Source organism: Cupressus sempervirens, chromosome 3 (genome assembly GCF_028749045.1).
Source record: "Cupressus sempervirens isolate cs-2001-9-10 chromosome 3, ASM2874904v1, whole genome shotgun sequence".
NCBI lineage: Eukaryota > Viridiplantae > Streptophyta > Pinopsida > Cupressales > Cupressaceae > Cupressus > Cupressus sempervirens.
The window spans coordinates 732821434-732834459 of record NC_143120.1 but is presented as its reverse complement, the minus strand read 5'-3'; the positions used below and the strand labels follow the sequence as shown (position 1 = coordinate 732834459).

Genomic DNA, 13026 nt, shown 5'->3' with positions numbered 1-13026 from the left:
ATACTCGTTACATGATTCGTATATAGCAATCAAAATCATTGTTATATATAAACATCCCTACAAAGACATAGGGATGTTATAGAGAGTCGGGAAATAATTGTTGGACTAACCACCAACGTTCCCCTTCGGGATTAGTGACATGGCTTAACCACCTCCTATGTTCTATAAGTCTAGTGGTTGTATCGAGCATTGACAAGTCGATCTTTTGGTGCAACGGCAACTCTAGCTTGTAACAAGTGGTATCAGAGCTTTAGTCATAGGTTCGAATCTCCTCAGGTAACGCTGAGGAGGGATTGTTGGACTAACCGCGAACGTTCCCCTTCGGGATTCGTCACATGGCTTAACTACCCCATGTGTTCTATAAGTCTAGTGGTTGTATCGGGCATTGACAGATCGATATTTTGGTGCAACAGCAACTCTCGTTTGTAACAATAATACACTCAAGGAGAGGAGGATAATCATAGATAGAGCAGATTCAAAATATTGTGCCACAGTCAGAAACCCATGGATGGTTATACAGAGAAAAAGAACGCAGAACAGAAACGATGAAGGAGCACACATTTTACCTTCTATTTCCAGTATGAAGTCACATAGGGAAATGAAGAAGAGATGGCGGGTATCAAATGGAATAATAGAGAGAAGGTGAGACAATGAAGGGAGTCATCTAATTAAGTGACCAGCAACTGTGATAAACCAACAAAGGAAGAATAGAGTTGACACCTCACTTGGGATCGAAGATATTGGGAAATTTTGGAACAGCACTATCAGTAATTTTAGTAGTGATCAATATATTCCATGTCTGTGTAGTGTAAAATACAAAACGGCAGCTACGAAGGGCATCAAATTAATACATAAGCTCACAGATTGTAAGAGTCTTAATCGGAAAGGTTTCCAAATACGAAATGAAGTGTACAGTTTTGTTATACAATTCCAGGCATCCGCGCATTACCCTAGAATAGCTATGTCTTCTAATACTGTCCTTGACGCTTACATTCTTACAGCCTAATACTCACATTCGATGATGCTTCTGCCAAGACAACGCAGCTATATTCATGTGACTTAATTCTGAGAAAATGCTTCAATTCATGGCAATCATACATTTTTAGGTGCGGAACTCAAGGCAACCATTAATCTCCAGCAGTCACTGTAGAAATCTATATTTCACCAATGCTTGTTTTGCCACAGGAGAAACCCCTATTAATAATTACAGTTTCAATGACTTGTTCAAAATAAGATAGCTCACACACATCATCATACAATTGGGAATATCATGACGAAATTAATAATGAATAATGGGATATAAATCTTCAACGTGATAGATCTGTGGAGTGATTTGCAATCAGGAGAAAATTATCAGACTGTTTGATATTATCAAACGAAAGATATAATGGAGGAGGCTTTGTTAATAACGAAATACAACTTTGTTAATAACGAAATACAACTTTGTTAATAACGAAATACAACTTTGTACTAGTATTCTCTCATCGTGTTGTGATTATATTGGAAAGGCAACTGTTGACGCTGCAGAAAATGAAACATACTATTTATTAAAGACTTGAATAATTAACTGGGATAGAACCACATATGAATGTTGAATATAAGAAAAAATGAAAATAGATAAGGAAGTTTGTAATATGTAGCAATGGAGGAGGCTTGATTTAAGAAGTCATTATCACCGGCGAATAAGGAGGGTGCAATATAGTCAACATTGAATACAATACAACCAATATTGGAAACATTTCATTAAAAACTGATGAAAGGTTACGTTGCAGAGTATCAGCACTGAGAAATGAAGGAGGATACGATAGAGGCATCTAATAAGATATAAATACACTCTACTTTGGAAGAGGAATGAGACACATGCTTATTCAAAAGAATGGAAAACACATATAGGGTTACCGAGTAGTGTAAGAAACTGGTGTGTTCACAAGAAGACATAAACCATAGACCATCGATATTCACAGTGTATTAAACAACTAAGATTTCAGAATGAGAATTACAAGTTGGAAGGTCCCTGTTTACATTGTCTTTTGAGGGTGATGGATTGTTTTTAAAACCCCTCTAATTTTTCTGTTAGGCATCCCATGTGGACTTGTTGAAGAGGGAGTTGACTATTAATTCAATAATATTAGAAGATGAAAGAAGACGATGCTTACGTATTTTGACCAACTATGATACATAGAACGATTATTTACCAATCAATGGAATAAATATGACAGCGAATATAATTCAGTTTGTCAATTTGTGAAAGCCATACCCATGATTCAGGAATAAATAATTATACACGTCAAGTCTGAAAAACAGAAGACAAAATATTGGATAGACGGTGCAAGAAAAAGAATATGCAATTATAAAAGTATATTTGATATACGGATCGGAAAGTCTTTGACTTGGAAGATGATAGAATAATTTATATGAAGTAGAGGAAGCATTGATATTAGTATCAAGAGGACAAATCAAGAAGTATAAAAGATTGCATCAAAGATGTGTATATACAGTTAAGTATTATATTACAATATATTTTGTTAAGTTCCTAGCATAATTACTATGTTAGTATATTTGATAAAATATTTAAATATGAAATATAGGTATATGAAAGTTTATAAGAATAATACTTTAGGATTAAATTATGAGACATTTTAAATGTAAAGATTAATTATAGGTAAAATAGGGTATGAGTATAACTTTAATTACTATATATGTAAGGGATATGATGCAATAGAATGAATGAAAAAAATTTATAACTTAGGGAAGGAAGTAATATTATTCATTTAGTAATTTGATATAATATTTAATCGATTCCCTATAGAAATATGTAAGGTACAGATTGTGTATTATGTTATCTTATTATTACTATTGGAAATATAAAATAAACAGTTATTAATGTGATTGTTAGTAATAAGTATGACATAATAACTGTAATGTTCTGAAATCCAATTAACTCCAACCAAGAATGTACAGCGTCACAACAGGTGTACAGAATAGCCTAGATGAGATGAGCAATTGGGCAAAAGTGGTGTACGGACTGCTTGGGACCATACGGTAGATGCTTGGAGGCTGTACGTAGCTTCTAGAAGGCCGTACAGTAGTATGTGAAGGTCGTACGTGTTTGAGGGGTAGTAACTGTTGTCCATACAGTGGAATACAGATATGGCCGTCCAGATTGATGGGGGCAATGGTCGTACGGTGAGGGGAGGAATAGTCGTATGATATGATAGAGCAAAGTCCGTACGATGAGAGGAGGAATAGTCATACGGTATGATAGAGCAAAGGTCGTATAGTGAGATGAGGCATTTGTACAGTTATGGAGTTGTCCAGGTCGTATGGTAGGGTAAAGTTGCAGTACAAAAAGGTGCACTTTGTGTTGTGGGAAGCGGAGGGTGTATGGATGGAGGGGAAATGCTTAGTCATGCAACCATAAACCTATAGACCCGAATTCATCAAATAAAACCAAACCAAAAAATGGAGATTGAGCACGTATAACCTTCAATTAATATTTGCCACAATATGGTGCTCCGATTTCCCAGATCCGAGCGAAGTATTACAAGCAACGAAATAGGGTGAGGGTTGAATCCCACGGAAACCAAAATACCCAAGTAGAGAAGATCCTTCACTTCCGAATTGTGAACAACAGAGAATCCCAATTGGAATTCGCAATACAAAAGAATAATCCAAATCGCATGCCTAGGACTACCTACAAGCCGTATTTAAATACCCGTCAAGGAAAACCTTTCCGAGGGTGTACAAAGATAGCCAACGGCTACACTTACCAACGGAAACTAAAACAAAAATGGGTCCGAGATATACTAAATCAATCGGCCCATTAACAAAAGTTTGATTAATAATCTATTTTATGACAGGAACATTACGATCCTCTCGTCTCGAACTTTGCTTGTCCTCAAGCAAATGCAATGTCGAATGCTGTAGAATGTGTTCGCCTTCCCACATCGCGTCATCCAACGGCAAGTGTCTCCAACGTACCAAATATTCCATCACCATGTGGTTCCACAAGGTCTTCTCATGCACTTCAATGATCTCAGCTGGTTCCAATATGAATTTCCCTTCATTTAGAAGCGCAAGGTCTGCAGCTACCGTGATGTTCTGTCCGACAGCTTTCTTAAGGCAGGAGACATGAAAAACATTATGAATATGGCTCCACTCTGAAAGTTCCAGCTCGTAGGCAACTTCACCGATGCAGCAAACTACGCGATAAGGGCCATAAAATCGTGGCTTCAATTTCTCTTTCCCGTTTACCTTCAACGTGGACTACCTTTATGGCTGAAGTCTAAGATAGATCAAATCTCCCACTTCGAAACTTCTCTCAATTCAGCGTCTGTAGGCGTACATCTTTTGTTGATTCTGCGCCCTTTGTAAGTTTTCATTCAAGCATATCAAGATGTCCTACCCCTCCTGAAGCCAGTCCCTCGCACTCGGTGCACGACTGTCACCCAATACTGTGTCGATGAATGAAAGGGGTTCGTACCCATATAGTGCTTTGAAGGGTGTCATCCCAATGGACATGTGGTAAGTGGTATTGTATCAATATTCCCCTACGTGCATCCATTTGACTCACACCCGTTATTGTACTAAAACGTAGTTTCGAAGGCATCCTTCTAGCCACTTGCTCACAATCTCCGTTTGTCCGTTTGTCTGAGGGTGGTAACTAGTACTTGGCGACAATTTTGATTTCAAAGTAAAACAAGAAATATTAATGCAAAACAATGGATTTGCTGATCCAAAACATGAATTTCATTAAATCTTTGTGTTGTCTGTAAACTCCAAGCTTTTCTTGCCATACAATGGAGTCTCAAAAACAAATAAAGATCAAAGCTTAACTTCCCCAACCTCTTCCAACCGGCTTGAGGGATTAGTTAAATGTTTTAACCATCAAAACTCCATTTCCCTCCTAAATGGCTACTAGTTGTTATGTATTGAACATTTGAACTTTTAAATTATGAAAATGCACTAAAACTTATTAAACTTGCTCACTAAGGTGTTTCCAACACTTAAGAGACTTATTTAAACTTATTTAAAACCCTACTAACCTCCTAACTCCTCCTAGACACATTGGGACACTAATGGTCCAAATTACATTTATTTAATCCTCCCAAGGATATTATTTCATTCAAAGTCATTCCATGGTATTTAAACCATTATAGGAGCCAACACATCATAGTTGATATGATTTTCATCATTTAGGATCCCTTTGACCTCCTTGGACATCTGATAGCCATTAGATGTCTTGCATTCCTTCATGTTCTCCATGGTTTTCTTGAAGTTCCAAATAGTTTGCTTGTTCCAAAGTGCCCCTGCACCAATTGGTAAGCTGAAGTAAAATCACTGGATAGCATACCCAGCTGCTGAACACGCTTGGGTTGGAATAGTCCACGCTAGCAACAAGAAAGGTCAAGCTAGTCACCAAAAAAGCACATGAGAAGGAGACAGGGCAGCTAAGGGAAAAACTTACACGTTAAAACCAAGTGCTGAAAGACAGCAACCTGAGATAAAAAGGCATGAGCCACACTGGCTCTATGAGCTGCATTGGCAACATGAGGGAAGAGGCAGTTTGAAATGTTAATGGTGTAGCCTCAGTCAGATTAATTGATCAAAGATAAAATATGATTAAATAACTAATCGTTGACTAATAATTATTATTATACAATTAACATACACACACATATATAGCTGATATAAATGCTTAACAGTTATTAGTCAAAATGATTATTATTAATTTGATCTCATTATTACCAAGATTGACAATTACAATAACATATCGGGCCTCAAATAAAATACCTGAAGAGATGCATACCCCAATTGTAATGTGTAAAGGGTGGCAATTAATTCCAATCGTTTGGCTATTATTGTGAACCCCAGATAATATGAATCGGTGTATTTGTTTAGCCGGATAAAGCACATCCATGTATGGACATGGCCCTACGTGGCATAAAGCCACATAGGGTCATGTCCCTACATGGGACGTGACTTATCATGGTATTATATATGTTCAGATATCTGCAGATGGAAAGTATATTCAGTCACAATAATATTATTATGTCTGCAGTGTATCTACAACAATAAACCAGACTTATAGAAGGAACAATTCAGGGTATCATTGCATCATACAGTGAGGAAGTATATACAAATATATCTGCACAATAGAAGAGTTTAGTAAGTAAAAATAATTCATAGAGTAAATACATACACAAAATTCAAAAGGTATTATATCTGATCTTTATTGCTTAACATGAAGACCGCCCTTTGGCCTCACAAATGAAGGGGGGAAATAGAGGGAAGATGATTCTAGAAAAGGGGATCAGATCTGCTCAAAGAAGGGAGCTACTCTGATCGTCCAAAAAAGTGAATTAAGAAAACAAAGAATGGTGATTAGGAAGGAGAGTAAAAGTGGGAAAAAAATTAAAATTTACAGGGATAGGCATAAGAGTTATTGTGAGACGAAGCAAAAAATAATCATACCAAGAAGCCTGTAGAAGATACTGCAAAGAATGCATATGAAGAGTTATATGGGAAGAATGTGTATGATTACCATTGTATCAACAACGAGAGAGTAAATGACAGGTACAAAGTTAAGTTTTTATGAACAAGTGAATAGTGTGGATAGCTTATGCATTCCTTATAAATGGTAAACAGATCTTTGTCTTCCAAGTTGATATTTTAATTCATTCTCTACTTTGAGATTCTCTATGTTCCTCAATGTAATTGGACATCGCTATGCATGAGTCCATTCAAGGAGTTGTCATCCTCCGTGCTCACTTGTATCTATGCCTCATCCCCAAAAAACAATTATGCTACTGTGAACTTCCTTGTTCCTTTATGGATTTTTCTTTAATTATTTTCTTGCTTTGTAGCAAGGTACCTGTCAGATTTCATCCATCAGATTTGTACGAATTCAAATAGAACCATACTTGGTGCAAAATGATCTTGGAAAGCTTTATTCCTTGTCTGATGTTTTATTTTCCTCCTCACTGGCATCTAATTTACACTCTGTGTGGCATTTTAAAATTTATGTATAGAGTGTATGTTGCCACACGCTTTTCTTGCAAGCATAGGCTTTTCTTCTCTATAATCTGCACACATTTCTTATTTTTCATTCAGCACTTTATCTTGCTCAATGCTATCCATACAGACATAATGTATATATCAGATTTTAATTCTTGAGGAGTTTCATACTCAGTACAGATATTTAAATTGTGTAGTAAAAGTTGATCTGCTCTTGCACTTTTCTCTTATACCAAAAAAAACATTATTGCCATCTGCACAGAATATGTCTCTAACAAGTAATGTTGAGTTATTTTCCTGCATATTAAGATACTATGTTACACTTATTGGATTCAAAAGCAATCTAAACATTTGTTGTTAGGTTTGAAATATAGCTTTCCAGACTAAGTTTTGGTTTCTTATTGTTTTTTGACAGTTTCTGCTCATACGGTTTAAACTATTTCCCAACCAAACTGTTATTAATGAAGCTTCACAAGGTTTGTTTTGCGTTTAATTTGATATCCAGTTGTTTATTGCCGCATTCACATACCAACAAAAATAGCTCTAACACTCAAATCTCAATGCAAAAAACTCATCAAACACTTGAAATAAGATTATAAAAAGTAACTGATAAAAAAAACTCATCAAACACTTGAAATAAGATTATAAAAAGTGACTGATAAAATACCTCAAAGCAGATTCCGGAAGCATGTAAAGCACATAAGCATAACCTTTTGATTGCTTTGTGAGTCTATCAAGCACAAGATGTACTTGTGAAATCTCACCATACTTGCTAAATAGCTCTACCAGGTCATCTTCACTGCATATTTGGAAGCGGCAAGCTTTGAGAAAATACTGAAAAGATAAACAGATATAAAGGAACTTAATTCGTGATAATTAATGTCATGTACCTTGTAGTAAATGGCAAGTTCCTAATGAAGAGACGTCCTGTTTCAACTGCACTTTCTAATTCATCTAGACTTTCTATAGAGGATGCCCCATTCTGATCAATCTCATTACCATTCACATTTTGAACCTCTCTTCTTGTGTCGGTGACTTTACCTTCACTAGAATTATTATTTTTATCTAAGTCTTTTAGTTGGACATCTGGCATGCACTGATCTAGTGGTTGCTTGGAATCAAGAACATCAACAAATTCTTTATTGATGGATCCTTCATTGTCCTCATTTTCATCTGCCGAACCTTCTTCACAGCTCTCATGATCCATTTCTTCTTCTGTGGATTGTTGTTCACCACTATTGTTTTCATCATCCCATGAATGTTTAACTCTGCTCTTAAAGTACTCCATATCTGATACAGTCTCATCTTTGGCTAAATTGATAGACTGGCTCATGTCTGGAGCTTTATCAGCTCCATCAAATGAATCAACAATAATATTTTGATTTTCCAAAAAATCCTCTCCTTCTGTATCTTCATCACTCTCATCATCGAATCTCACATGCACCCTTTTTAGCTTTTCAGAACTTTTTCCTTTCCCAACTGGTACTTTTCTCAAAACCCCCTCAACCATCTCAACATCTATCTTTTTCTTCCTCTCCCCTATCTGCCCATCACCTTGACCAGGCTTAAGATCATAACCATTTTTGGGACCCAAAATGGTATCGTTCGCCCACAACTTTGTCTTGTTTCTTGGCTGCATGACCTGAAGAAACTCTTCAAGCAGAGGATCATCCTTATCAGCAGTTGAAGTTTTCTGTATTTGCTTCAGGTTTTCCTTTTTGCTTGATTTCAGCAGACTAGAATCCCTGTCCTTGACATCTTTATTGACGTTTTCCTGCTTTGGCTGAGAATAACGACTCCAGGGACGTGGAACATTTGAATCGCCAATTTTATATGCAACCTGTTTCAATGTTACTTCAGATTCAGCTCTATTTACCAATTTACAAAAAAACATTTTTATTGCAAAATCCCAGCACAAGGTTCTGCTTCCTGGCAAGTAAATGCACTGTTTGGGGAACCCAGTTGAATGATACTATACTGAGCAAAATCATTGAAAAGGTTAAGAGATGATACAATACAACAAGAACCAAGATCTGATGTAGTGAAAATTTACCATCAAAATAGGCTCTCAATTCTAATCGCCACATGACAACTAGGATTAACTTTTGATACCGTGTTATCATAGCTCCTTTAATCATTAATTATGTAGCAGCAAACAATATAGAAAATTGCATAAAACAGTCTATGTTGGTATTTGCAGTCTTCAATTTAGATAGACAAATTGAAGAGTTTAAACAAAAAAGCTGTGTCAGAACAAAAACCTCGCAAATCAATTTGCATGTGTCAAGATAAGTATCTTTAAAATACTTCACCGCAGCCTCTGCTTCTTTCTCAGTTCTATATCCAATAAACCCAAACTGCCGGCTCTTCCCCTCCCTGTATATATAAACAAATCAGTCAAACAGTGAACATGCTGACATTAATAATAGGATCAATAGATGTAATGTGCCATTTTTGAAATTGGATTTAATGATAAATAATGAAAAAATTAAAACATAAAATAGTTAAAGTAAAATATAATAGAACTAAGAACTTAATTAAATTAGTGAATGGTCAAAAGGCATGAAATGAATAGTTGTTTCTCTCTCAAACGAGAGATAAAAAAAGGTACGAGAAGCCGATTGAAAGGTATATTGGGAAAGAAAGAATGGAGCATGGAAATCAAGAAAGAGTTACTAGAAGAAGAAAAAGGAATGAGAAGAAAATAAGGAAGTGACTCCTTGACTATGATCTCTTATCTTGATGATGGATCATTGAGTATGATCCGAAATGTTGACGATAAAAAACTCACACAATCTCATCCAGAAGTATAAGGATGTGACTCCTTCAAAAGGAAAAATTTATGAAGGGTTGTGCTCTTTCAAAGGGTGGTAATCGTGAAAGGTAATGACTCTTTCAAAGTGCAGAAATAATGAAGAGCTGCGCTCTGTAAAAGGGTAGTAATCATGAAAGGATATGACTTGCAAAGGGAAGACGTGATGAAGAGGTGTGACTTCTCCCTCACATTGGAAGATATAAAGGGAAGAAGGTTTCATTTGGGAAGGACATCCAACGATGATCTATTTGGATATAATTTATTATTCTCAAAAGGCAGCAATGGAGGGTGGTGACTCAAGTCTTATGAAACTCCAATCATTCAAGGATCACTTATCATTTACCAATCACCTCTCATGGATCCTCAAAAGCAATCATCAATTATCAAATCAAGCAAACAATTAATCAGCGACCCAGTCTATCGAATCAGTGAAATTTGATCCCTAAATATTTTTTCGCCTGTTCCACACAGAAGTGTTTTTTGGATGTGGAGACAACTTGGAAAGCCATTCCTTACACCTAGAAAAATTCAGAACACCCCCACTATGGAGGAAAAGAAGTCCAGAAATGGCAAACGTCCCCAACTGTCCTGGGACAGCTAGACATCCCCTACGGCTCAGACTTTTAAAAAGTAATTTTTTTAAAAAGAAAAAAATGCAATATAAGGATGGTGCTGATCATCTACCTAGTGTGTTTCTCAATGCCGGTTTGCAGAATGGTGTTCTTCTTAGAACTGAGGTGTATATATGTACAGGACAACTTTCAATACACTTACAAGGCTCTTGGTTTTAAGGGCTCAGAAAGTTTTTCCTGCTATTGTGAAGGGTCACCAGGTGATGTTCTGTCTTTCAGCAGACCTTGGCAAGATTATAGTTATCAGGGACCCTTTCTTTTAATTCCTCTTTCTTATAAGACTGGAATATTGGACTTTTTAATCCTGTCATATCAGTGTGCTGAAGGTGTGGTAGCAGTTGTCATAGATGCATTGAGAGTTTTCATGATTGAAAGGTCAAGATAATCACTCATTAAGATTTCAATGCGTATGAGCTACATACCAAGAAAGCTCATTTACATCCTAGGCATAAATTCTTAATATGAAGTATTCAGCTCTCATGCTTCATAATATGGTTATATAATGAATATGGTGAATGCAGTATCATATGAATATTATGTTTGAAACTTTCTACATTCTAAAATTTATTTTTCTTTTTTAATTGTTATCCCTGGAAGATGACCTCCCAAAGAAGCATACCCCAGTCCCCTGACATCTCCATCCTGGAAACTCAGGTGATACAGAGAAAAAAACATGAGATAAATTATACAGTTTTCATAAACAGCACTGGACACATTAATCTCTCATTTTCAGGAATACGAGATAGGAGAACAATTCAGCCCTAATTTCATCATTTATCATCCTGTACAAACTTAGAAATAATCCAAACGCTTTGAACAATTAATTGAAAGAAAAAAAATCAGAATGCACGAGGAAGCTTAACGAGGAATCTCCCACAACCCAAAAATATAAGAAGCTAAGAGTATTCGGAGTTTTGGATTTAAGATATATATTATGTTTTAGGGTTTTTGATAGGTTTTAGGGTTTGCACTAAACTTACTGGGTTCGCATTATTTTGGCGTCGGTGACCTCTCCAACTTGAGAAAAATGTTCTCTCAACCGCTCTTCCGTAAGATAACGCGGCAAATTCTTCACACAAATTCGGGAAGACCTGGAAAGGAAAATTTGAAGTTTTGTAATAACTAAGAAAAAGTTTCGTCCGCAATTAAATTAAGAGCAGCTGAATATACTTACATGTCTGAGAATTTGATCAAACACCCGAAGCAGTAGAGCAGCTCCAAGGCCTATTTAACTGGAAAATTAATAGCATGCCATTAGGTTCCAGACAAGGAAAATCAAGATGAAATAACATCTTTAATCATTTTGACACAGAACAAAGACAAGAGCAGAAACATACATAAACTAGGATCGTTCGTTTTTTAAGGTAAAAAGGGAAAGAAGAACGAAATACCCAGCTCACAAATTTGTTAGCCTGCGCTCCTCTGCCTACTGTTTTTAGTAAATCAAAAACGAGGAAAAATGGCACGTACAGTAGCACGTAAGATTTAAAATGTAAGGCATCCTCCAAAGAATTATATATGAAATGTTATTATATTCCAGATTAATGTAATATTTAAATTAAAACAGTGAATAAATTTATAGGCAAGTAAATATATCAATAAAAATTAATTATATTTATTTAAAAATAAATAAAAACAAACCGTTCTGCTACTCTCTAAACTAGCACATGAAAATCAACAACCCTCGTAAGACGCGTTCCAGCTATTTCTGTCAAAAGACCTACTCTAAACTTGACCATAACTAACCATTCATTTCAATTGTTTTCCGGAGCTATACATTTTCTCACAAGCTTCACCTGGACATCAATATATTTTTGATGTTCAACAAGAAACCCTATTTGCCTACGATTTTCCTTTGCAAGAATGCACACCCAACAAATATAAAGGTTCCCAGAGCGAGAAAATGAAAGCATGTTTTTGAGTAGCTTGTGAGAGCGACTTGCCTGTAGTTGACCGTTTTTATTGCAGAATGATCGTAGTAATCTCTTCTGTACACACAATCCGAACAGCCGCAGCCTAAGATGACTTTATAAACGAAGCAAAGTATACAAATTAACGGTAAGCGTTCTCAGTGCGGGTGAAAAAGAAAATACTTAAAAATCTGATTATCGGCGATTTGTTTAGCAGCGTGAAAAATATTTTATAATTGGTTTATCTGTTTTTTTGTATAAATGTTTAAACTAGCTGCAGGTGCGCTTCCCTTCAATTCCGTTGATATTTTCCTTAAAACAAAGCAAGTACGCTAATAATAGAGGAACAACACAAATTAAAATTGAAACAGGTGGAAACAAATATGAAGTATTTACTAGCACTTACACCCAAATGAGGTTCGATAGGTTTTTTTATTAGAAAAAGAATAAATGAATATTTATATAATAAGACAAAGCATATAAAAAAAGTGATGGTCAAGGAGCTAAAGTAAATTATTTGAGTATTTACCAAAAATCTTTTACATATCATAGAGGAGGTATCTATTATACATTAGATAGTAAAGCTATTTTCATTGTCTTTCTTGTGCACTTGTCATATAATACAAAAATTATGATTACAATTTTTCATATC

General features: G+C 35.7%; 1 protein-coding gene across 3 annotated transcripts in view; it reads right to left on the bottom strand.

The window, feature by feature from the left end:
• The window catches only part of LOC149568860 (nucleotide/nucleic acid binding protein), a 146330-nt gene extending 133646 nt beyond the window's left edge, over nucleotides 1–12684 (bottom strand). The window contains exons 1-7 of one of the 3 annotated variants that reach the window (XM_089821742.1): nucleotides 12211–12339; nucleotides 11856–11893; nucleotides 11639–11696; nucleotides 11445–11555; nucleotides 9279–9393; nucleotides 7908–8857; nucleotides 7685–7816 (exon numbers count right to left, since the gene is read on the bottom strand). In XM_089821742.1, the coding sequence (XP_089677868.1) occupies nucleotides 7685–7816; nucleotides 7908–8857; nucleotides 9279–9393; nucleotides 11445–11555; nucleotides 11639–11640 (1310 nt within the window). In that variant the 5' untranslated portion in view covers nucleotides 11641–11696; nucleotides 11856–11893; nucleotides 12211–12339. Of the gene's footprint in view, nucleotides 1–7684; nucleotides 7817–7907; nucleotides 8858–9278; nucleotides 9394–11444; nucleotides 11556–11638; nucleotides 11697–11855; nucleotides 11894–12210; nucleotides 12349–12407 lie in introns of those variants that run through there. The other 2 variants (XM_089821740.1, XM_089821741.1) reach the window with 2 other exon arrangements.
• Between the last annotated feature and the right edge of the window lie 342 nt (nucleotides 12685–13026).